The 25,745-nt window shown below is 42.8% G+C and overlaps 4 protein-coding genes and 1 long non-coding RNA gene across 6 annotated transcripts; 1 reads left to right on the top strand and 4 right to left on the bottom strand.

Annotated features, from left to right (window-relative positions):
• Positions 1-898: 898 nt before the first annotated feature.
• Positions 899-1,988, bottom strand: LOC103999492 (uncharacterized). The gene has a single exon (XM_009421249.3). The coding sequence runs from the start codon at positions 1,959-1,961 to the stop codon at positions 1,029-1,031; it is 933 nt and encodes a 310-aa protein (XP_009419524.3). The 5' UTR covers positions 1,962-1,988; the 3' UTR covers positions 899-1,028.
• A 1,264-nt stretch (positions 1,989-3,252) lies between these two features.
• Positions 3,253-6,185, top strand: LOC135585605 (urease accessory protein D-like). Of its 2 annotated transcripts, none has more exons than XR_010479985.1 (8): positions 3,253-3,378; positions 3,482-3,547; positions 3,807-3,881; positions 4,194-4,238; positions 4,429-4,662; positions 5,111-5,193; positions 5,505-5,639; positions 5,795-5,932. XR_010479985.1 is itself a non-coding variant. In XM_065084471.1 (8 exons), exons 1-8 carry the CDS (start codon positions 3,259-3,261, stop codon positions 5,918-5,920), a joined length of 918 nt encoding a protein of 305 aa, XP_064940543.1. In that variant the 5' UTR covers positions 3,253-3,258; the 3' UTR covers positions 5,921-6,185. The 2 variants fall into 2 exon arrangements, 1 of the variants encoding a protein (XP_064940543.1); XM_065084471.1 differs by having other exon boundaries at positions 5,471-5,639; positions 5,795-6,185.
• Positions 6,186-6,504: 319 nt separating this feature from the next.
• LOC135594053 (UDP-N-acetylglucosamine diphosphorylase 1-like) lies at positions 6,505-14,785 on the bottom strand. Its single transcript, XM_065084470.1, has 15 exons — positions 14,570-14,785; positions 13,947-14,001; positions 13,679-13,830; positions 12,470-12,509; positions 11,172-11,261; positions 10,985-11,094; positions 10,844-10,918; positions 9,560-9,599; positions 9,309-9,391; positions 9,156-9,233; positions 8,632-8,775; positions 8,393-8,460; positions 7,384-7,498; positions 7,079-7,235; positions 6,505-6,913 (listed from the first exon to the last, which is right to left on the bottom strand). Exons 1-15 carry the CDS (start codon positions 14,738-14,740, stop codon positions 6,816-6,818), a joined length of 1,476 nt encoding a protein of 491 aa, XP_064940542.1. The 5' UTR covers positions 14,741-14,785; the 3' UTR covers positions 6,505-6,815.
• Positions 14,786-17,114: 2,329 nt separating this feature from the next.
• On the bottom strand, positions 17,115-19,951 carry LOC135594445 (protein RGF1 INDUCIBLE TRANSCRIPTION FACTOR 1-like). Its single transcript, XM_065084831.1, has 4 exons — positions 19,626-19,951; positions 18,122-18,196; positions 17,858-17,998; positions 17,115-17,627 (listed from the first exon to the last, which is right to left on the bottom strand). Exons 1-4 carry the CDS (start codon positions 19,818-19,820, stop codon positions 17,289-17,291), a joined length of 750 nt encoding a protein of 249 aa, XP_064940903.1. The 5' UTR covers positions 19,821-19,951; the 3' UTR covers positions 17,115-17,288.
• Positions 19,952-21,222: 1,271 nt separating this feature from the next.
• Positions 21,223-25,694, bottom strand: LOC135594052 (uncharacterized). Its single transcript, XR_010479983.1, has 2 exons — positions 23,078-25,694; positions 21,223-22,452 (listed from the first exon to the last, which is right to left on the bottom strand). It is a non-coding gene; the product is annotated as an uncharacterized LOC135594052 (long non-coding RNA).
• Positions 25,695-25,745: the final 51 nt, after the last annotated feature.

Genomic DNA, 25,745 nt, shown 5'->3' with positions numbered 1-25,745 from the left:
AAATCCGCCCATCAATGGGATCTATAAAACAGGAAGGACTAGCGGTCAGCACGTGGCAAGTGATGGAACTGTGTCCCCACCCACAAATCGCATAACCAAGTCAAAGTCACGACGAGGATGAACTCGGTCATCTTCCCACGTCAAAGAGGCATACCGGTTGTTGACCATGCCATCTTCGTATTGGTGGATCTCCAGCCCGGTTTCCCCGGCAAATGGGGCTCCCACTTGGATGCTTTGCAGGCCCGGATGAGCCCATACGGAGAGCCCGTCGAAGCCCTGTCTAAATCGGAGACGGTCAAAGTTGAAGCGTAGATGAAGATTCAACGACGAAGTTGTCAAATTTGACCAACGCATCCCATTCAAGATGGTCAAAGTTGAAGCTTAGATGATTCGAACCGCACCAAATTTGGTGAAGGATTGGCTAAATGAATGCGATTTGAAAGAGCAACAAAGTCATAAACCTTGCACTTTTAATTTGCTTCCGTCCCTGAAAGCAGAACATGTGTTTGACAAAATGGGTCTTCCACATCGCAGATTCAACCCCGGAAGCATACTCGTGCACAGAGAAAGAGAGAGAGAGAGAGAGAGAGAGAGAGGAGGGGCCCAAAGTGTGCATCCACCGTTCGTTTGCACTTCACTCACACGCAACATAAAGACATCATCGACAAGTGTGCTTCGGTGAAACATGGAGACTTGTGGGTTTGACCTTGTCCGGGGTTGCCATCTGTGGGGTTCCAACCCCCAACCGATCTTACCTTTACGTCTCCTGCACTCAAGCCATTCAAGCATGCATCTTTAGCGAGCGAAAAGAAAAACCAGTTTGCCCAGTTGGAGACCAAATTGTAGGTCATCAAGGTCTTAATCTCATAGATAAACCACATTCTAGAAAGATTCCATATGACTGCTCATAACATCATGTATGACGATAGGTAGAAATAATATTTACAATCTCTCTCTCTCTCTCCCTTCCCACCCCCCCGCCATCCCTCTCAGAATTATTAATCTTATCCCTGATCACTTTCCTTGTATCAAGAGAAGTATCCATCACCCCTGGCGTTAGTGGAGGTTGGCCTTGCCATCATCTGGCTGTACATGCCATTCAAGAAAAAGCCATCACCCACCTCCAAGTTAGTGCTAAGGTTGTTGAACCCTTGAGGAAAAACATCATTGCTGGTATTATTGCCGCCACTTGCAGTATACATAGAAGACTGATAGTTTTGCTGCTGCTGATGCTGCTGCGACTGGTGGTTCTGCAGCTGCAGGTACTGTCGTTGTTGTTGTTGTTGTTGCTGCTGCCGGAGCTGCCCAAGAGTCATCGAGGTCGTCTGATGAATTGGCTCATTGAAATTATAACCGAAGTTGGAGACCGGACCGCCGCCGGGTCGACACGCGGACGAGTACGGCCCCGATGGGATGCCGGTGAATTGTTGGACCATGCTGCGGAAGTTGGCGGTGTTGGTGTTGAGCATGGTCGTCGGAGTCCTCCGGGAAGCCCTCGACCGCCTCCGGACTGGCTTGCTCACCCGGCCCTCGACGCCGGGTTGTTGGGCCGCCGCACCCTTGGCCGGACCGTCGACCGTGGCGCTCGACGTGGTTGACACCACGATCGAGTCCGACACGCATCCGGATGGCGCGGCCAACGGTGACGGCGGCGGCAGCAGGTGCGGCCAGCCGCCGAGCTGCACCCACTCGGCCGGGCCTGAAGTGTCGTCGCTCGTGGCCATGGAAAAAACGGATGCGATGTCGAGGAGGAAGGGATGGCCGACATCGTTGGTGGGTGGACATATATAGGTGAACGGGGTTGGGGTCAACAGTCGACCAAACGTGCAGTCCTGGCCGTCCGATTTCGATGTCCGAATTTTGCCACGTGGGCTTCTAGAAACAAAACGGTGGGTTCGAGGAAGCTTCGTTTCGAGTCCAAGTGAACCGAGCTTGGGCTTAACTATCGTTCTGTACGACATATTAACGGCATCTTTGGTTGCTTGTTCTTTCCTTGGAGGCCAAGTATGACCTTTAATCCATCCGTAAATGCAAGAAAGCTCAAAAACAGCAGTGATTTAATCGATGAGATTTAAATTTATTTATTTATTTATCATGTATACTTTGGTTGATAGAAGTGATCTTTTGCGACTTGAACTCATAAAGTCTTTTTTTTTTTTTAAATTAATTTTAGATTTCGAATACATTCTGATTCCTTTGGGTATTATTATTATTATTATACCGTCTTGAAATTTTCCCACTGTAAAATGAAAGGAAACAATTGCGGCTCCACCATCCTGAAGTCGAAGAAGATTCTCGTGTGTTTACCAGCGTGAAGGAGATTTAGACAAGCACAGAAACGAAAGAGATTGCGACAACTACCGAATCTGTGCCAACACAAAGTGCGGTCAGAATATGCATCCTGATCACCGAAGCAGCTTAAGTGAGCCAACGCTGATGTGCCCCCAAACTGCACATGTTCGCAAGTTGGTAACATCACCACCTCCGCAGATTTCCTGTTTCCGTCGATGTGGAACAGGAATTGCCGCCGATCCCAGGGATCGTCGAGCGGGGGAACAGCATAACTTAGCCGAGCAGGGAGGGGTCACGGGAAACGGTGGCTCTGCGTGGCCGCAGCCGGACGAAGCGCTGACGCTAGGAATGACGATAGCGTTAGGAGTCAAAGAAGGACCGTTTCGACGGTGGTTGAAACATTAATTAAATAAATAAATAAATAATTAAATAATTAATTAATTAGGCGGTTCGCCATCGAAGGTGCGGATTAGGGGGTTCGGGTGGAGGGGTGGGACCCGTAGGGACGCGGACCTTTCAACCCTCGTGCAGTCTGGTGCGCGTGATTTGCGGGGTGGGTCGGATGTGGTGGTCTCTTCGTGCTCCCGTGGTTTTCACTTCTGATCCGTGCTGAGAGGTGTGGGTGGAATCCATGGCTTCCTTCCTTCCGTTCGCGGATTCGTGGTCAAGATGGTTCGCTAATGCGGAGTGAATTGAATCCTTCAGTCAGGATGATTTTGACTTTGACTTTTGTATTTGACAAGCCGCCCCAGCTGTATAATAGTCCAAGAGTCCTGTAAGGGCATGCACGCTAAGGACTCGACAAGTCCTTTTCGCATGAGGTCCGACCTGTTCTGTTCCAAATTGGGCCATTAAGGCCCATGGTTCGGCCTGTAGTACTACGGCCCGCACGATTTGCACGCGAGCCCGTTTCCCATTTCCTTGCTAGTGTAGACTGGATGGGGTCGTCGGAGAAGAGAGAGAGAGATGGAAGGGGAAGAGGAGGAGAGGAAGAAGGGGAGGGTGGTGGTGGAGATGGTGGGGGGGAAGTCCACCGTCACCCGTTGCTTTTCCTGCTACCCTCTCAAACTCATCTTCCCCAACAAGGTATCCTCGTCTCCTTCTTCTTTGCGCTGTCTTACCCTAATCATATTCCCGTCTCCTTCTCCATCTCTGCTAATCGACGGTTTTTCTTTCATACCACTAACAGGTGGGCTCCTCCAAGTCCGACGCCGTGTGGATCTACGCCCTGTCCTATGGCGGCGGCATCGTCTCGGTTCTCTCTCTCTCTCTCTCTCTTGTTCCTTATCTTTTTCTTACAATTCTTGCAGTGATATTTGAAAGTTGTAATCAATGGGTTGCTTTTAATTGTCTTTTTGTTCTTTTCCCTCTTCTTTTTTTTCGTAATCAATTCTTGGTGTCAAAAGTTGCTGCTTCCTCTCTTTTTTTTGTCTTCTTGTTCGTTAGAAAACTTTGGACTTTTGAAGCCAGAATCGATTATTTTCGACGTTTTCTTTTCTTTCCCCATTTGACAGGGAGATCAAATCTCGTTGGAGATAAGTGTCGGCGATGGCTGCACCGCAGCCCTTACAACGCAAGCTTCCACCAAGGTTTGGATCATTCATCCCCTTTTCATCTTATTGATCCCAAAGAACACGGATACTCAGAAGAAGAGTTCGTATGAAAGCCTAAACTTTTTCTGTCAACTGCACTATCTGTGAGCATGATATAACAAAATTTTGGATTCACTTATATCCTTATCAATCGACTTTTCTTATTGTTAGTTAAAACTACATCCAGCTGACTAGATTTAATATGTTGATGTCTTTTCTGACATCTGATTATATTCTTCCATTTTCCTTCCTCCCTCCCCAAAGCAGTATTCGTCTGCCTTAATCTGCATTTTGTCATTTCTTAGACAGGTATACAAGTCTGTGGATTCAAAGTGTTCGGCACAATTTCTTGAGGTATCTCATTTGCAGAACATGATATTATTCCGAGATTGACTATAGTATGGTGACATTTTTTAGTTTGTGGACTACCTTCTACCTTTCGTCATTGTATCCATGCACTTAAGTGAAACCAAGTTATTTCTTCTACCGGAAATAGTCTGATTAGTAATTTTTGCAATGTGTAACTTGTTCGTTCATGTGATAGGCTAGAGTTGGGAGGAATGCACTTCTAGCTGTTATCCCTGATCCTGTCACCTGTTTCTCGACTGCTAAGTACTCCCAGATGCAGCTTTTTAGGGTGCATTCTGATTCAAATTTGGTCATTGTTGATTGGGTTACTAGCGGACGCCATGAAAGCGGAGAACGGTGGGAATTTGATCTTTACAAGAGTACGAATCACATATACCTGGATGGAGATCAACCTCTATTTCTGGACTCGGTAATGCTTCCCCTGATCATGGATTTGGAGACATGGCTTGCATAAGTAACCATGTAAAATAACCATTGTACTCTTTTGCGTTGCCGTTGTTCTTATATAAATTAACAAGGTTTCTGTCAGCCTCATGTTCAGATGTAAGTTGGTGCGGTGGAGCTTATCCTTGATCATAGCTAGTTAGATTGTGAAAACTGTTACAAGTTGTATGTAGTCGTGATCAGTATGTACACCTACTATTATGTGATATTATTAAGTAGGGAATCTTTGGAGAGTTGGCCACCGTCAAATGATTGATTCTCATCACATCCTTGCATTTGTCAATTGAAACAAACATCAAGAGCATATCCACGTATTGAATATACTAAATATGATAATAGATTTAGAATATATTTTGATAGTGCCAGTGTAGTTCTTTGAATTTGTAACTAATTTACATGTATCATCTAAGCAGGTTCTGCTGGACAAAAGATCTGGTACCAGTATTGCCGAGCAGATGCAGGAATACCAAGTCATGGCAATGGTCATAATATCAGGGTAGATCCATCTATCTTTTATTTATTGTTTAACTTTTGCAGTCTTCTATCCACATTTCCCAGTTCACATGCATTTCTACAGTCATAAATAAGAGAAAATTAGTATAGCTAAGAATTTGCATACCATCCAAGAATTTTCATGAATTATCGAATCTGATCATGAGGTAAATGGGCCAGAGTTGCATTTCACAAATGAGTGGAATCATCCTCATTATCATGTGGCAAGGCACTTGACAAGTTGATGGTAGATGGAGCTAATACATTTATTTTATTTCTAGCCCAAAGTTGAAGGATCTGCGATGTCAACTGCAGGAAGAAGTTAAGCAGATGATGTCAAGACATTTACGTTCTCCTAATACCAACACAAGTCATCATGTAAGATCAGAACCCCGACATGGTCCAACAAGGCCTCTGCTGATTGCTTCTTGCAGTACCTTTGGTCCTCAGGTCTCTCTCTCTCTCTCTCTCTCTCTCTCGCTCATTCGATATATATATATATATATATATATATCGTCTTTTTCGTTTGTCAGTTAAATGAACGAGAGCATGTTACATTGTATTGTTATCCTTGTTGACCTGTGGTGTCTTTGGCTCCATAACAGGCACTAGGAATGGTGGTTCGTATCGCAGCAGTGACCACCGAGTCGGTCTACATGTTCCTGAGGCATCACCTTACCACATTGAAACCATTCCTAGGAGCATCACCATATTGTCAAGCTGGAAGATGAGGACAATCACTAACATATGCTTTTCCGAGGAAAGCCAAAAAATAGTAGGAAGTGATCTTATGTTCATTCCACAGCCACTGATCCCGGTGAAGGTTTGAGTGTGTGTGGGAGAGTTCAATCAAAAGTTTTATCAAGCCAAAGTGTGTTCTTCGAAGCAGCAAGTATTTTATCCCCAAAGTCCAAATGAAAAATAGTCTCGACGTGAGAAGAAGAAACCAAGTTATTTGTTAAAGAATTTAAATAAAATATAATTTTGTGACAACAAGTTCTCTTTGCCTCCAATTGTAACATAGATTGCATGTTTATGTTTGACCACTCAACCCTTTGATGCTCACTTGAAACCACAACTTTATTTTCAGCTCAAGTCAGAAATGTTTGGATGAATACATCATTCCACTCGATCATTCAGCTCGCTATATTGCCATCGCATTTAATTCTAAATTTATTGCCTTAACCGTCCCATATCTTACCTGAATCTTGCCGCAGCTTCAATAGGAAATGACAATGCAGTTGTCATCATATATATTATGGGGATTATATAGAGGAAGTAGTTTGTGAGAAAAAATGTAAGGAGAAAAACAAGGTTCAGATTAATTTGGTACTCATCATATATTACGGAGATGTAAAAGGAGTGCTGACAATGCAGTTGTTTCAAACACAAAAGTGTAATATAAATTACATACTTGTGGTTCCCGTGCTCTAAACATTGTCGATCCAACTTGGATCGACTGCGATAAAACTCTGGTGACTCAAGAGAGATACAAACTCTTCATGTGTCGCAGATTATGACTGGTAAAATTCAGATAAAGGATCATAGCTGAGGCAAACCATGTCCGATACATAATATTAGTGTACACAAGATTACAGGCTGCCAAGAGCGTTTTCCCAGCCTGCCTCAAAATGAAATTTCGCACGGTGCATGAAACGTTCTCCCACGGCATAACCCTTCGAGGTTCTCCCCGGCGTAGGAGCAAAGAGGAGAGATTTCAACACCTGTTACAAAGATGATGACCATCACATTCTCTTGTTGCGGCTTGATTTTGTTTCATGAGTAGATCGATAGTATCTAACCAATGGTAGGAATTTGGTGTAGCATTCTATCATCAAACGATAGCAGCAACATGGCTACAGATACATGCTTTAAGGATGGAAGATTACCAGTTAAGTATAATGGAACTGAATGCGTTAAGAAGCCGCCTGCAGCAACCACCCAGCGACTATGGAGGCGGAGAAGCATCAGGCGAGCACTATCAGGAGTGTCGTAACTTGCCCCATTGGCATTCTTGACCGGCGCAAATTCCTCCTCCCGCAAGACCTGTTCTCCAAAGCAATCACTCGATGATCAGTTCAATAAAATACCGTTCGGCAGTCAGAACAAGCCAATGAAACCATGTGTCCGTGCCAAATGAAGAATAACAACAATAACAATAAAGTGTTTAAAATGGAATTTATCGGAAGCCAACCTCAAAAAGTGCCATTGATGGAGCATATGTAAATGCATCAAATACGAACTGCTCAAGTTTTAAACCCATAGTGTATCCGTGGATCGAAGGAATTTTCTTCTCAGCTAGGTGGTAACTGCAGTGGAATCAACAGTCTGTCTTAGATGTGCTCTGGAAGTCACATTTCAAGCTCTACATGACTGTTTAGACAAATAAAACTAAAATGAATTGAAAATGACAGCTTTTCTGATGTAGAAAATTGAACATTCTTACATGAAGGAATTGGATGAACCAATAACTCATTTGGTAAGTGGTGTTAATGCATGTAAATCATTAAAAAGAAAGAGAACTAACCATCTATAAGAAAATGCTACCAAGGTATGTAATACCGTACCGTACCAGTGTTTCGAGGTTGGCTCGGTACGGTATGGTACCGGCATACCGAGCGGTACACCAGGGCATACCGAGCGATTTTAAATAGTTTTTCTCTCTACTGTAGCACTATAGCACTGCTACACTGTAGCACTGTAGCATAGTCCGTCCGGTAACGGACGGTTCGCGTACCGATATACCGTTGGACCGATACGTATCGCCCGTACCGGACGGTACCATTCGAAATTGCATACCATGAATGTTACATCATATAGTTATAGAAGAAAAACTTGTAAACTACCATAATGATGCATCATATAGTACACAAGGAATAACTATAAACTAGTAAAAAGAAAAACCTAGGAAGTGTTTGTCCGTCGTATTCCCAAGGATTTAATTCCAAAGAATAGCTTGCCCGGTAGCTCAGGAATTACTAATTGTTAGTCTCTTTGCATGGCATGTCAAATAGATGAACTCTAAAAGTTTATTACGGGTTAGGAAATAATAGTTCAGAATCATTCATGGACTCCAGCTGTGGTCATCTACTTAAATATGCAAGCTTGGTTGCTAAAGATCAATCACGGATTAAACAGGGAACTAACATGGACTCATGGGAGAACTGACCATATACAAAATCGAATTACCAAGGAGAACTTACATGCTGTCCTTTTCGAGGCCATTTGCCACTTGATTCAGGAAATCCAGAGTGAACATATGTAAGCATACCTACATAGATGTGGTAATTAGAATATAAGCACATCTGTTTCTGACAAGTGGAATCATTAAATCAGTTGTTATAGTGAAAGTGACAATCTTAGTTAATGGATCTGTATAGCGAGATCAAACCACAAGGCTAAAAGACAAGATATTCAGCTAATGAAGAGAATAATGATTTACGTTACTCCAACAATAGCGTAGGCGCCCAGTGCTCTGATTAATCTCAGTAGTCATTGATGCATCCATCTCACTGTACTCTACCACCGTAAGAGGTCCACCTCTGCCTCGCTGGACAAAGACTCCAACTTTCTCTTGTGGATAAGCCTGATTTTATGTCCAAATTTGACAATATGAGTTCCAGATGGAACATAGTAACTTAAGCCAACACAAGGTAACTCAAATCAATTAATGTTCATATATCCAAATAAGATTACTAGAATTAGCCAGAGTATCAGAATATTGTAAATTTTTCTCGAGATCCTTGCGACTGAAGAATGATAATATAAGATATGAACTAAATACGACACTATAAATGATTATACGGAAATGTTATAACTATGTTATAACATAGTTATAACATAAGCAACTAAGGCATCATTGAGAACCTCTGATGAAATGATCCTAAGCTCAACTTTGCTATTGTGCAGTTTAAACTGAAAAGTTTTAAGTTAAGATGTTCTACAAAAGGACATAATTTTCCTTGCCTTCCGGACGACTTTTGCTGCTGTAGCCACACCTTTGTCAATAAAGTATCCTAAGAACGTCGGATCTGCTACGCGAACCTGCTCTCAGGTGGTCAAATTAGTAAGCTGCAAATTGAGGGCAGTTCACCAGACTTTAACCAACAACATTCTCACCAATGCATTGTCAACCCCATAACAGTCCACATATCTCACACCTCTCATGGCCATGTCTTCCAGCAGCTTTGACAATTTAAGAGCTGTGAAAGAACAGAAGAAATCAAGTGTGAATATGTGAAGAAGAGTAGCTAACCTTCTGCTACAGTAAGATTAATATATGTATATCAGATATGCATCATAAATACACAATACATGAACACGATAAGATTAATATATGAATATCAGATATGCATATAAAGATACAATACCTGAATAGAGTCCACCATTTCCATCAGGAGCCTTGGACACCTGGATTTGCATAAAAAAGGCTGTTACCAATTTCATGCAGCAAGAACAACAGTACTGAAGCTTAAAAAACTAGAGTTCCAAAGGCATCATATGCTGCAGCCTTGGCAGATGCAGCAATTTTTCCAACCCAAATGAAATTATGAAAGTATGCAGAGAGCACATGTATTTAAACCACCACTAGGGAAAACCCAGAAGCAGTTTACCTCCACACGTAATCAAGAAGTTAAAGCCTTAGTCTAAAATTGGACTGAGCCAAGGGCATCTGTTCTTTATGAGTTCAGGTGGTGCATGCAACATAGTAGATACAAAAGTAGAAGATGATGGGACAAAAGTAGAGGATCCTCCTCATATTCTATCAGTCTCTTCCTCAACTTCCACCTTCCTCTTAACTCTACCTCTAACGCTACCACTTTTCTCTAACCCCACCAAAATGCCAGTAATATTTGCAAGTTATTCTTCCCCTGCCAATACCTCTATCTCACCTTCTTAATTTGTCAGCTTTATAGTCCTCATATGCATTAGTGTACCTTCTAATTATATATTTATTGTAGAAAACATATGTCTCGACATACTGCAAATGAGGTATGCAGTACCATATATTCTGCACAAATATTGTTGAAGAATCAACCACAAGCAGCAGTTGCACACTCCTAAAGAAATATTCCCGGTTATAAGAAGAAAAGAGAAAAAAAAAGATTTGAGATAGAAGGATGATGGAACATATGAACGTTAATCCATAGCAAATTAACTTACTGTCTGAACCCAAGAGAACATGAAATGAAGATAAACGGTTAGACTTGCCAATGACTTCAACGGGAATTGTTCAGTGCTTGGTAGCAAGGGTTTACATATCATTTGTGTCTCAGGTTTTTTAGTGTTGTGGAGCTAAGTGACAACATAAGATAGTTGAAATCAGGTTGTTAATCCATCATAAGAATATGTCAAACGTTACTGATCCTCTCAACTTTAAGTGGCAATCTGAATGGAGCTATGTAGGGATGGAAAAACAATCAAGTTCTTTAAAGGTAAAATAATATCATTTATTAAAGATCACAAAGCATCTAATACTATTATCAGTTAAAGAAGATAATTTCTTATTGGCCAAAGATGATCATCCAATCGGCATAACAATGTCATAAAAGCTAAGTTGCAGAAAGAGAGAGCTACATACAATTGCATACGGAATTTAGGAACCACAAGCTTTAGATATATGCGAAGTAGAAATCTTGAATGGAGGACCATACCTTGTATGGTGTCTCCATGATGAATCTACCATCACTTGAAACACACGGAAGGGTGCCTTGTTGGAAAAAGGTCACCTGCATCAGAAAGAAATGTCGGCCCAGATCTTTTCCAACAGAGAGTAGGAAGGATGTATGTCTTACTTGATCAACTTCCAAGCCAAAATTCTTATGTCTTTCAAAAAACCTGCGGGTGGCTTCATCAGTAAATGGGCTAGTCATAATGTACCATGGGATTGGTGGCACAAAACCAGCTGATAATGGCAGTAACATGGAACATGGTAAGCGGACAGTTGAGATACAGTGAAAGGATTTGTGTAGTAAACCCTACCACCATTTGACTGAGCTGCAAGTCTTTGGAGACGCAAAATTCTCTCAGCTTGAATTTGAAAAAGTGACTTTCCAGATGGAAGACCAATATCTAAAACAAGAAATAAAGAGATTGTATACTAATTTAGCAATTGACAGAAGTGCTTAATATCAAACCTCAGCATTTAAAAAAGGGCAACAGAAAATTATTATTAGCTGTCAGATAACGTATAGGAACATGTGAGAGGATTTAAGGGCAGATGCAGTTCTTAACCTAATATCTTTTGAGTTTGCCATGGAATTCCCTCGAAAGATGTTCTTTACGAATAGAATAATCAAGTTCATATGCTAAGCATAAGGACCCCTTGCATGGAGTCAAATCTCATCTAGCAAGACAACTGTAAGTGGGTAAAGCTTCGTTGTTTCCTATAATAACTAGGGAGATATTAGACCGATCACAAGAAGTCACTTCTCTGATAGATAAATAAATAAACAGAACTAGTCTAAGATTGTAGATGATAAAAATGAAATTTGTACTTAGATACAGAAAGGGATATTTATATGAAAGAAGAAAAAATTGCTTATCATAAGGATTAAATCATGATGCTTCTAACAAGAAATATCAAGTACAACCAGTGGCCAGAGTAATGGATATGTGAAATGTTGGTAAATAGGGAATAATTAGCTAGACTGCATAGAATCAATGATAAAATGCAGATACACATGGTAAAAATGTATAAATGACTCTATGCAACAAAAGGCCCAGGTTTGCCCAAAGAGGCAGGCACCGCAGAAGATGTGAAGATGAGGGAAAGGTCAATGCCATAAGCTGTATCAATTGTTTTGTAAAAATTATTCTTTAATTTAAGGAGTGAAACTAAAGCGAAGTACTATGCTGACTCCATGTTGATTGCTGAATTACTAGTTAAAGATGGGTATTGCTCAATGCTGTCGCAGAAAAGGGAGCTTTTTTGTCCAACACCAATGTAAGAGATTGCATCGGAAAATTAAAAGATAGGTATATCAATACTAAAAAAAGTATTGGATAAACAGTTCATGCCAAAGAGAAAGGAAGAAAAATGAGTTAAAAGATTTAAGTAGTACCTACTACATATAAAAGATAAGGACTAGTTTTGGGATTGACCATGCGAGCGGGTTTAAAGAACTGACTGCATATATCGAATCAATTGAATGGATCATTGAGGTTGAGAGAACAAGTTTTACATCTATTTTTTTTGCAACTGACACTTTGGACAATAAATAAAAATAAATAATTTATTACAGGTAATCAAGTATAGAATTCATAGATAAGCAACTTACTAAAGCATCCTTTAGGATCGGAACTACCAAGCCGAGTCCCCTGTGCCAAAATCCAAAAAGAAATATAGCAAATATAGAAAGTAAATAAAAGAACTCATTGCATTTAATCAAGAAAAGGTAACCACAAGAAAATAATAATAATAAGGTGATACCATGATAGTATTATTGAAAAAATATTGAAATCTCAATCGGTGAATTTCAATAAAAATGTAGCGGAATTTGTCAAGCTTTATCACTAGGTTTTTCAATGTGGTAATCTTTAAATTAGGCAAAAAAATCTATTAAAGGTGAGATTACAACAAGGATAAACAACAAGCCATTAGCTTCCTAAATCCCTTAAGCATATTATATATTTAGGTAAAGATGCAGCATTATTGAATAAGACCACACATATGATAGATATGATAAGGTTTGATACCCAATAAGAAAGAGATGGAAAACCAAAAATCTTTTGGATGTGGCTTGGTTTGACATGGACATCAATTGTGACCATCTGGATGTGCAAGACAACTTGGATAAAGGGGCTAGACCCAATTGACCGTCGCCAAGTAACTCCGTGACCTTAGCATCAGCCATCAGAACCAAGATTAACGCTTGGCTACCATTGCAAGGCCCACCACATAACCTTGCACCGATGACCACCTTGTGTGGGATGTAACTCTTGTTGACAACTTGTCAGCCATCGACAAGAGAGTGATAGTGAAGTGGGGAGGGCCAAACTGCTGACGGGGCGCAGACCACACTCGGAGTGCCGTCATTGTAAATCCTGGTTAGCCATATTCTCCAAATGGCTGCTTCCCAACCTGGCATCGTAAGACCCTACTACAAACCTCCTGAAAGTCTTGTTCACTAAGTGGCAGCACTTTCTCCATTGCCACTTTCCTGAGCCTGACTTGAAAGGCATAAGAGCTCTTGTCAGAGCAAGGTTCTCTCATGTGTGGTTCATTTAGGTTCACCATATAAACCCTTCAGGGTATCCAGTCATCAGTTGCACAAATGCCACAATTCCTGGTCATCTCCCTGATTCTATGTAGGAATATCTAGCTACAAAATTACACACGGAGGAATTAAACAGACTTCCCCTAGTATAACTTTTTTTAAATACAGTAATTATCGAACAAATTCAAATGATAAGGATGAATCTACGAAGGTTAAAAAAAACATATAAGCATAGCTGCAACGAGAACATGTGTTAATTGGACTACGTACCTGTCCACCAGATAAAAGTACAACAGCTAACTTCCCTTCCGAAATGGCCTTCAGTCCCCTCTTCCACCACCTCTCTCGGTCTTCAAGAGTTCTCACTTCTACGGTCGAGACACTAGATTCCGGAACAGGCTCCACGGCAGGCAAATATGCACCTAATTGTTTGCAAGAATTAATTACGGGAAAAAGAAAAAGGATCACCCTTCGAGATCCAAACACAAGCAATTGAGATTCCACCAAGAAAGCACAGAAGAAGGCAGATAGAACTCACCTTGAGATCCAAGTGAGCATCTGATGATCCGATCGACCCGTGGAAGATCTAAGCTCTGGCATTATACATATGGTAAACAAGCTAAACCAAGCACATTATCGGAAGGGAAACGAAACCCGTGGTCATCGAAACAGGAAAACAAAATCAAGAACCAAACGAATCAAAGAACGCTCCTATTCCAAAATTCTTCAGTGGCGACAATAATTTACAACGATTTGACCTCTCGTACACATACGGCACGTAATTAGAACCGGAGAAAGAAATTTTAGGAAAAACAGTCCTAAAACAGTTAAAGATGACGTTATCATGCGATCTTCCTGATAGGCTTTGCTCAATTAGATCAACTACCATTTCCTCCTCCAAGAATCCAATCAGATCGAAGGAATGGAATTCTTGTTCCAGAAGACCTCAGTGACATTGTCCGACTAACTTAAATTATCAAGAACCCGCATTAGGCGATGAAACAACAAGGCCGCAGGTCAAAAGAAAGCAATCTTCGATCTCAAATTCCGTTTAATTCAACAGAGATACTTCAAGAAACCATATTTTATAGAATTACAACAAATGGAGCGACAAGAAGTAACGATCCACTTGGGAAGTAACACCAAGCGGAGGGACCGTACCTCGATGTCCTTGACGAGGAGGTCGCGCTCCTCGGGCGAGAGCTCGTCCCACAGGGCGAAGGCGTCCTCCTGGCCGTAGTCCTTGAGCCGCTCCAGGAGAGCTTGCGGCGGCGGCGGCGGCGACGGCGTCCCTCTCCGCCCGACCTCGGATCCCACCACCATCTCCGTCATCTCCGTGTCGGTGCGCGGATGGACTGAGCACACCGAAGCCTCGACGCATCGATCTATATCCCGGAGGCTTGATACCAAAGGAGGAGGATTCGCTGTTGTGCCCGCAACATCATTTTATATTTCAAAACCAATGAGATGCTGCCAAGTAAGAATCTAGGGGACTCTTCTTGACCGTCGTAGCACAAGGCATTTGGCGTTTCTGCTGTTGTTGTTTTAAAAACCAGAAACAGAAATGTCGGTGATCGGTACTTTTGCTTCCAGTAGTGTTTTTATTTGTTTTTGTTTTTGCTTCCTCTTTTCTTTTGTGTGTTTTTGTTTATGATCACAAGTTTTGGCAGTCACATACAGAGCAGATGGTTGGACAGTAATTAATATGGATCCATCCTTACGACGACAGGTAAATATCGGAAGGTGGACGAGCATGGAGCTTCTTCCCCCCCCAACAATACAAAAAAAATAGAGGAGCAGAAGAGCCCACAAAAGAGACCCAATAATTGAAGTGTTGGAAGGAGAGAGAGAGAGAGAGATGGGAGTGAGGGTTGAGGGATGGATCATGTGGAGTTCTTTATTGAGCTCCTTTTTGTGTTTGTTGGTGGATGCAAGAAGCAGTCCTCCTCCTCATCACCGGACAGATAACCTTCATATGAGGTCGGACGTCGGCGGGTCCAGCAGCGTCGACTACCACATAACAAGGAATTAAGAAGCCCTGATCCATTCTCTCTCCATCCTTTCGGTGCTTTCTCAAATCATTGCGATGTGGAGGTGTCATCTTGCATCGCTACGCTCTCACTCACTCATCCCATCTTTTTGCTTCGCAGACATGCTTGCTAATCGCAGCCCCCTCTCTCTCTCTCTCTCTCTTCAATCAACTACACGTTTGCCTACGTTCTGATATAATGGGCCGGCTCAAGAACATGTTTTCCTGCTTCAGGCCCATTAAAGATCATAACTTGGGCCTCGGCCTCCACTGCAGTGGACGAGCCAATAAATCCCTCACTATAGTTTTGCATGTCACTATAGTTTTGTTTAGATCTGATATCTAAACAAAAATTAGCTTAAGAATTTATCGTCGATACGAGAATTGATGTCAGATCTCATGTTCTTGAATATAGCAAATAAAATAAAATGACGAAGCTCGCCACCTAAAATATCCATAAATGATTCAAAGAGGCGGAGACGGCGCCACCGAGTGAGTGTGTGCTGTTTCAATGATTGCAACAGTGTGAGAGGACACCGCAGCAGACGGGGGGGGAAGGAATCAAATCTTTGTCCCTCCCCATGGGAATAGTATCGGCGGAGATGAATGTGAAAGTTAGAGATGTAGGAAACATGGAAATGAGTGACTCACGTACGACGATAGGGATCCGAAGCACCGAGAAAACATCGCCTCGCTTTCTTTCTCCGGCAAACAGCGGGGTGGAAGCCAAGCCATTATGGTTGGTTCATCCACGGAAACACATCGTCGCCATATCATGTCACGGTCATCTCCAGCCCTCGGAACTAAACCGGTAATGAGAAATGCCGGAAAAAATTCATTCCCCTTGTCAAAAACAGGGCTCTGTTTTGCCTCTGCAGTCAAAAAAGAGGAGGAGTGCGTGAATTGTACTGCAGACGATACTTGAGAATCTTCCGGTTCTTTGTGCCAGGTGCACCGAATGGGGGCGTTTGTGCCACGGCAGGGATGGTGGAAAACTCTGGTTCCATGGAAGGAAGAAGCATGCCATCAATCATTGCTGGGCGCTGGGACATCCTTCGACGACCGGAGCAGAAAGCACACACGAGGGTGGGGCACGAAGAGGAGGGGATGGGAGATGCATCACGAGGGTGGGTGTTCTGTTCACCTCTTGAATTCCTCCACCAAGTAGAGCGGCAACCACACATGAGGGTGGGACCTGAAGAGGGCACGGGGTGGGCGGTGGGTGTTCGGTAGCACCTGGGAAGCCCCGGTGGTTCCTCGGGGAAGACATCACCCAAATAATTCTACACTCATCTCCATCGCAAATGATTCCGAGGAAGACACCAAACTTGGCCAAGGATATGACGGTGGTGGCAAACACTGCCGGACCCGTTCATCTCGTCTTTCTCCCTCGTTTCTTTCTGGTTAAACTGAAGCACCATGGAGAAGAGAAACGTGCTCAAAGCTTCCACCTCCAACAAAACTGCTTGCCCATTTATGTGAGCGACAGAAATGCTGCCCGGTAGGAGGAGATGGAGAAGAGAATTCATCTCCGTGCTCTTGTCCCTACAACAAGTTAACATAAAACGTAACTCGATGCTTGTGCACAACTTTACCGAGCAGACCGGGCAAAGATGATGACAGCAGTGAGCATAGAAATAAATCCCCATCGTTACATTGGAAGGCTACAGGGATAGATACGGAAGTTGTGCATTCCATTGCATCAGTACAAAATTGGTGGGCGCTGCGAACCTCAAACATGGGTGCATCAATGTCCACCTAGTCAGTAATGGAAATCCTCAATCTTCCTCCATAGACCGGCAACATACTGCACATGATCTAGTAATGACGAGAAAGCACGGGACGACGACACTAGGAGAGAGGTGATCTGTGAGGGGCGCCCTTCCTCCTGTTGTTCAAAGACAGGACTATCTGCGGGAAGAAGCCAGCATTACTCTTGTTCTTCTTTGTTCCCGAGCTACCCTTCCCTCCATGGCCCGACGGTGAGCCGACCTTGCTCTGCATTGGCCGTTCCAGGACTGCGCTGCCTGTGATCTGACCGTCGTCGTCGTCGTCGTCGTCGTCGTCGTCGTCGAGGGGATCGGAATTGTCCATCCGGAGATTCTCGAAGTGAGAGAAGGCAAGCTCGGACTCCTCGAACCGGAACAATATGCTCGATAGATCCTCCCCCTGCAGCAGAACGTGATCCACCTGCACTTGAGAACATGTCATCACACTCTAATAATCTCTGTCTGTGGCTTAAGATTCCACCGTTGTCTACAGTGGAACATGCCCTTTTGGCCGGTAACATTTGGCTTTCCATATTTGTTCGAACGATGGATCGATTGCGCTCGTGACAAGGATGGTCGAGACAACAGCGTCGAGTGGAGAGACAAAAAGCGTTCATCACAGGACCCCTTTACAACTAGTATGAACAGTACCTTGCAGGAGAGGGAGCAGAAGCGGAAGGGCTCTTGGAGGATTCTGTCACAGGTCAAGCAAGTGTTGCCAGAGACCTTGGAGGGCCTAGATTGAGGCCTTGGCTTCAGAAACACCACTTTGGCGCTGTTTATGGTGTAAGGCTGTCAAACAAAATTAAGGCATCAAGGAATCATGCGCTAGACTCGAGAACAAGGAAGGCAACACTCGATCTAAGTTACTCAGAGGAACATCAACCGACGAGTCTTGGGAATTTACGGAAGCACCTGAACAAAAGAGCAGTCTATGAGCTTCTCCAGATCATCCAGTCGAACCACATCGTTGTATACGTAGCGTCGCACCTAAACAGTCACCAAAACAAAAACAAAACAGAGCTGATTACAGAGTCGTATCGATTGCTGTTTTTGCTGATAGATCGAAGTCGATGCGGCGTGCAGTAAATTGCAAGAGAAGTCAAGCGGAAAGAGCAGATAGGAGGAACGTTTGGCAAAGTACTTTTATTTGCTTGGATGTCATCATAACTGATGAATTGGTTCTTCGAACATAAAAAAAAGCAGCAGGTGATGAGACCACGACGACAAACGTGAAGCCTCTTCCAAACTCGGAGGTATTGGCTCCTCGGGGAAGACCACCCTGAACCAGAGAGTGGGGAGGTAAAAGTAAGGAGAAGATAGAAAGCTTTGGAGTGTCGAGAGGGCCACAAGATCAATTTGGAACGGTGGCCGTATGGTTCACAGAGTCACTTGTACCTCTGTGAATGAATCAGAGGTACAAGTAATCACGAGTAGGAAGAGTCCCATTTGTATCAGCAAAAGTTGGAGGTTCTCAGAATGAATCAGGAAGCATGAAAAAGGGGAGCCAACAAGTCCTCGATGAACAAGAAGATTTACATCGGCAGTTAAAACCGGTTTATGTGATGTAGATTCGCATATTTGGATAAACAGAGGATGCTGAGATCAAAGACATGCGAGAAAATAAATAGCATGCCTATAAATAAAAGACGATGACCAAACGAGAAACGGATTCATCTTCCAACCAGCAATGTGAGCTTCTTTAGATGGAGCCATTACTACCACCACCATTTAGGAAGCAATGCCTACGAATCCATTTCTGACGGTCACTGTACTCCTCTGCATCTCTTTCTCTCTCTGGACTGTATGCTCCGGAAATAATTATTGGTACTGCGAGTATCAGAAAAGAAAATTGAAGTGTTGCCGCACCTATTCCTACCACTATTCAAGCAGCAGCAGCAGCAGCAGCAGCAAATAGTGCTTTTTTTCTGAGGCCAAACAAAACCTGATCAAGATGGCAGTAATCGTCTCCGCTCCAGTGGAATAAATTAGCGATTCCAAAGTCCGAGACTAAGAGGAAACCAGGATATGCGAATTCTTTGCCAACATGCATTATCTTCTCCTGGTTCCCCAACTGGACATACAAGAAAGTAAAACCAGCATCATCAGCGAGTAGTGCCACCACTACATCGCTGGTCTCAGATGATTTAGACAAAACAGCATTGGCTAAATCAATCGAGGCCTGAGATGCTTCCTAGTTTGGTTCAACAATCGACGGCTACTGAAATCAATTCATGAATCAACCAATTCAGACACTAGGAAACACAGGAGTCATCTCCGCTGCAACGAGAAGCAGGATCAAAGCTAGTACTTTTGCCGCAACAAGAGAAGATGGGTAAACAAAGAAGCAATCCGGCAAAGGCATATGATGGATTGGAATAAGAGAAGGACGAGAGTGCAAACAGAGGGGAAGCCTGACCTGGAGGAGAGGGTGTGAAGGGTGGGCGGGCACGCAGTGGGGGCAGATGCTGGTGCAGCACCCGAGACAGAAGATGTTCTTCTCGTTCTTCCTCCGCTTTTCGTGGCTTCCGCACCCCACAAAGAAGCTCTCTTCCACCAGAGCGCCCAGCCATCCCGGCATTCCTCCTCCTCCTCCATACTCCCTTCTTCCCATAAACACACACACACACACACTCTCTCTCTCTCTCCCCTCTTCTCTTCTCTTCAGATTGTTCTGAGCCAAGTCTCTCTCTCTCTCTCTCTCTCTCTCTTCACGTGTACTACGACTGGTTTAGTCTGAGCTGAGACGAGTAGAGGGGGGGAAGGGTATCGACCTTGCTCCCTCTATATATAGAGGAGGGTGACAAGACGGGGGAGCAAAAAAGAAATATATCGAGGCAACAGAGAATACATATGCTACACCAAAAAACAATTTTTTAATAAAAAATTAAGAGAAGTGATACTCGAACAAATCATTTTTTAGATCTGCGTTCCTGTTTTTAAGTGTTTTTCTTCGGAAATGTGGAGCGGAGGAATTGGTGGGGGCTTCAGAAACACAATTACTGTTTTCTTGTGCCTTCTGTCCCTCAAAGAAAAAAAAAATGAGGTTGCACAAGGAAAACGATTTTGCTTCTCTGCCTCTCTGGCTTGGTCATTCAATCATGGTGACCTTTGCAATCTCAGATGGCACCAACCGAGCTATCCGGAACGGCTGCAACAACCAGGAGAGGCCATGGAAGACGCAGCATGTCGTCATATCTGCTGATTGACCATTTTCTTGATGACATGGGAGTGTCTCATCACTAGCTTGTCGTAAGGTGAACGTTTACGATGATGCCGTGTGCACCCCAGGATGACGAGGAGTAGGTGGCGTCGCTGGCCGTCATATCGGGGAAAGCTTTCGAAGCAGAGGGTGATGAAGACTTGCATCTTTATTTAGAGCACCGACTGATGGCTGAACGGACCTTCTCTGACCACCTCAGAGACTGCAACTTCAGTTGAAACGCCTGACAGAGAAACTGGTATGGCTTGACTCTGTTTTCTTTCGTTTTTTGGGTCATGAGAAAATTAAATTGAAATCTTCAATTCTAAATTCTATTGAAGAAAAAAAAAACAATTTTAGAGAAATTATGCACATAATGATTTTTGTATTTATTTTAATTCAAGAATGTTTGAAAATCTTAGTAATAAATAAATAAAAAAAATCCCCAAAAAGGTTTCAAGAATTCGAGGAATCTAAAGGAATGTGCCAGAAAGATTGAGGCGGCGGCCCCACCGCGAGGCTTTTGGGCTCCACACGATGTTTGACCAAAACAGGGCCAATGGTGATGAGGCGGTGGGAGGACATCTCCCACTCCCACTCCTATGCGAAGCGAGGAAGAAGATGACATGGTCATGCTCGCTGCTACACGCTTATTTATCCCCTGGGTGGGTGGGGGATGTGACACGTGGAGGACCCTGCATCATTCAATCATCGACTTGATGGTATCTATACATACCATCAACTTGGAAGGGGGAAGAAACCCCGTTGTATGAATGAATCATAGGAGGGCGAGTGAGAATGATGCGCAAGAGAGGAAAAAAGAATTCTGTGCATGTTCATGGATGGGACAGAGGTCTTTCACATGCACTTGTGCCCTACAAACCAATTCTGTGTGGACTTTTCTGAACACTTCTGCAACGCGACCGGATGATGATGAAGATGATGATGATGATGATGATGATGTTCACCCTGGTTTTTAACTCTGCTGCGATGCCCTCCCTCCAAGGGCGAAAGTTCATACTCGAGCCGAGCTGACCCAACAACAAAGTTCTCCGTCTCTTTTACCTCGAGGACTTCACTGTGCGTGTGCGTGTGCGTGTGCACAGGCACATCTCTGCTTGTCGACCAAAGGCCAAGTACCGCAGCGGGTCAGCGACAGTGCCGTATCCTTGTGACTCGGTGCTCGGATCCTCCTCGGCATGCGATGCTTCGTGTAGCACAGTCATCTCACTGTATCACACTGCTCGCGGATGAGGCTTCTCTTCCTAAAACTTGAGGATTCATGAATCTGCAACCGGAAGCAAGCGATCATGTCTCACATGCGATGTCCAGATCCCTGTTCTTGATATGCTTGTAAAAGACGCTGACGACGATGATGATGTTGTCGTCGCAAAGAATATAGACTTTCCCCCACTACCTACCTACCTACCGACACCGGATATTAATGCTGATGTGCATTCATTTCTCTACAACATGATCTTTGCTTCAACCTACTCATCGCCAAGACAAAACATTTTTCTCTCCTTTCTTCTTCTTTTTTACCGACCTCCCACCTCTCCCCTCTCCTCCTCAAATGTCGTGCGATGGATGAATAGCATGCACCGAGGGGTTGCTGTCCTGCAACTATTTCTCCCCTTGACTTTTTCTTGCAGGACCATCTTGTCTGACCTCCAAATGCAGAGGTTCACATGCTGCTCCTCCTCCTCCTCCTCCATCCCTCTTCTTTTACTCTTGAGTTGGGGACAGCCCATCCCAGTTGGGTACTCCACTAGTAACCGTCGCTCGATAGCAAGGCAGAGATTTTGGTACCTGCTGCATGCGATGGTGTACTGTACTCGTTCTGGAAAAGATGGGACTCATCGATCCTGATGGGTTGGGGGAGATTTCTTTTGAGAGAGAAGTGATTGGCTTTTCATCCACTGCTTTTTACCTTTCCGGCTCGCTCCTCGAGCCACATAATTATTCGACTGACTTCTTTTTTTACCTGATCGACAACACAAACGAATCCATGACAGCTCCGATGGTATCAGATGAGGTCCATCACCTGGATGATGATGTATTAGATGGAAAATTATAATACTGAATGATAAAATGGATAATGCAGCAGCAGATTCTAACCCGTAGTAGAGGCACTTGATCCGATAATAGATAAGCATCATAGATAAAAGACCTGAAAACAAACAGCAAAGCATGCATCCGATAATGCAGGATTTGTCCTAATTATAAGGTTGCACTCTCAACACCTTGAGTTGCCAATGAAATCATTCGAGACAACATCTTCACCAGGTTACCCAAGAAATGCCTTTCGGAGGGCCCTCAGGCCCTCACGCTGTCAAGCATACCTAAAAATTATTTTGCAGAATAAATATGCATTGTAAAAATTAAAAAAAAGTGGGGATCTCTATAGGATTTTGGATCATCTTCCACATGGAAGGGGCTTGAAGTTAAGCACCGGTTAAACCACACAAGCCTGGTGACTGAAAAATCACCATATTTGTTCTAGTGGTTCATACTTTACTAAATTCTTCTACACGGCTTTTGGCACTATGATCACTAAAAGTACTGTCAAAACATTAGACAAACAAAAGCAAAAAACCTTCAGTTTTCATACATTTGGCAAACAACAAAAAAGATAGTTGGCAAGAGGAACGTATTATGAAGCAGCCTACCTCCGCAATTTGCGAATATGGTTGTGAAGCTTGCATTAGAGACACCACTCGATGCTCGGTTCCTGTGCCTTCACATTTACACCAACCACAAACAGAGGAGTCCCAGCAGATGGAGTTGATATTGCCATCTTTTTTGCACCAAGCAGAATTATGGAAAATTAGGATGTCAAAAAGGTGCAGCACGCCTTCAAGTGAAAGCATACCTTTTCTGTTGTTGTGAAAACACCAGAAGATTCAACAATGTATTCACCTCCAAAATCAATCCATGGGATCTCAGCTGGATCTTTGGTAAAAAAAGACCATTCATTCATCTGTCATTCGGAACCACATGTATTCATGCGCAAGTTAAATAAGAAGTGAACTGTCATGGGCCTAAAACTTCCTATTAGATCCACATAAACAATGTCCTATATCTTAACTCAAATTAAAAGAACAAAAAATCCAATATATTTATTTGCGAATTCGACTCCCACAACTAATACAGGAAATAGAGAACTAAAAGAAAAGCTTATAATGCAGAGACCACCAGAACATGCAACACGAGTTCACAATTTATTGAATAAGGGAAGACTCCATGTATTGAATCATACTGAAAATATATATGCGTACAGAAAAGGATATGAAAATTATTAGAGGAAAAATGAAAGGACTAGCAACGCTAAAAAATGACCAAAAAATAAAAGTAGCGTATTAGACAAAGCACTTAAAAGGAAGAAAAATAATATAACAAGGATTCACACCATGTTTTTTAAGAAATTAAGTGGACTAACATCTATATGCACAAGATGACTACTTCTTTATTCAAGAAAGATGGGTTATGGTTCCACTGATTATCTATCTGCAGTTTAATAAAGAACCATGGCGGAATAAGATATCCATATATCTGAGCTATTGACCTTTGTTGGTAGGCATACTAACCAATCGAATACTTCCACATGCAAAATCAGACTAGTTTTTGACCCAACCTGAACTACTAAGAAATCCTTCTAGAATCAAAATCTTCAAAGTCCTCATAATCATACAAATAAAAACCAGCTATTTTCCATTTGCAAAGACGTTTCCCATTTTTGAAAATTATCAAGACCAAGATAATTGGCTAAATCATCAAGGCAGAAAAATATCTCTGTAGCAGTAGGCTTCCAGTAATAAATGCAATATCCATTCAAAACATAAAACAAACAGTCAGCAAGACAAATATTTTGAGTACGATCAAGATATTCCCTAAATGTGAACTATGATTTGTTTCGTTGTACGAAATTTCACCCAAAAAATAAAGGATGCAACTCAATTATAGAGTTTGTAAAAAATAATTAATTTAGTGGATGATATATCCTAAAAGCTGCCTGGTTAACCCACCTACTATGAGTATTACAAGCTGCTTGAGGTCCACACATGATTTCTGATTCAGTCATGACATGATCAAGTGACACACAATCTTATTGGCAAATTACTATACGATTTTATGCAACCAAGAATCAGTCATACCAAATAAAAAGGAAGCAGCAATCATAAAATATCAAATAAGCAATTCCCAATTGAATCTTAAAATTGGCAGATCTCAGATAAGCAGGAATGTTACCGCAATGCAGCTTAAGATCTTGCAGCGTGGCCTTTACAGTCACTACAAGAAGAGTATTCTATTAACCATGTGCACATCAAAGTCTGTCACTTCATCATCAGCAGTCAGACTCGGCAATGTCAATGGTTCCATATTCCATTCCTTCGGTACTCACTTAGAAATAAAAGGAATGTATGGGAACAAATAATTGACGCGGTGAATAGGTTGACTTCAGTCACGCCCATGAGAAGTGACCAAGCCGACAAGGGACACGAGGAAGATTTACAAGGAAACAACATTTGTGCCGATTTTTGTCTTTACTGAAAAAACACGAAATCCGTGGTTCACCAACCACCGCAACCACAAGAAAGAGGAATCTTGGAAAGCAAAAGAAAGTTACTTGCCATTATTTTCATCAACAGAAGCCAACAAAAACCGAATCTTGATAAGAACCCTAAATAGCGAAAAAAACATGGCTAACAAATAGACCGGAAACTCGCAAACGAATATCCAATTCAAGTCCACGTGAAATCGAAACCGAAGAAGGTGGAAGGAGGAGAGTAAGGCCTGAAGAAACGAACCATGGAGGAGTCGGAGGGGGAAGCGGTCGCGCGACCCACCGAGCACGGACGTCGCAGCTCTAAGAAGAGTCGAGAGCGACATCGAAGGCCCTCCCTCCTTGTGTCGCATCTTCTCCTCAAGGGAAGAAACAAAACCCTAGAGAGGCCGCTCCTCTCATGTAGCGGCAGCAGCAGGAACGGCGGCCACTCCCTCAGGCGTCCATTCTTTACGGTCCGTTTACTTTGGGTTGAAATGATAAATCTACCGCTTCGGCTTTCAACCATGCACGCCCAATCCCGATCCTTGCGACAACGAAGTTCCACAGTGTCGGCCCCGTTCGCACTTCCAATTGCGAAGCAGCTTTTTAGAGCCGATGATGACTGATCGGAGAGAGTGTATGCATAACGAAAGCGGGGGGCGATCGACAATTACAAAAATCGTAAATCCTAATTATATATATATATATATATATATATATATATATATAATCTCGATAAAAAAATCATATATTTAATTAAATTTAGATACTAATACCAAATAATTTGCGTC

Source organism: Musa acuminata, chromosome BXJ1-9, assembly GCF_036884655.1.
Source record: "Musa acuminata AAA Group cultivar baxijiao chromosome BXJ1-9, Cavendish_Baxijiao_AAA, whole genome shotgun sequence".
Classification (NCBI taxonomy): Eukaryota; Viridiplantae; Streptophyta; class Magnoliopsida; order Zingiberales; family Musaceae; genus Musa; species Musa acuminata.
The sequence above is the reverse complement of the archived record's forward strand: the minus strand, read 5'-3'. Positions and strand labels throughout refer to the sequence as shown.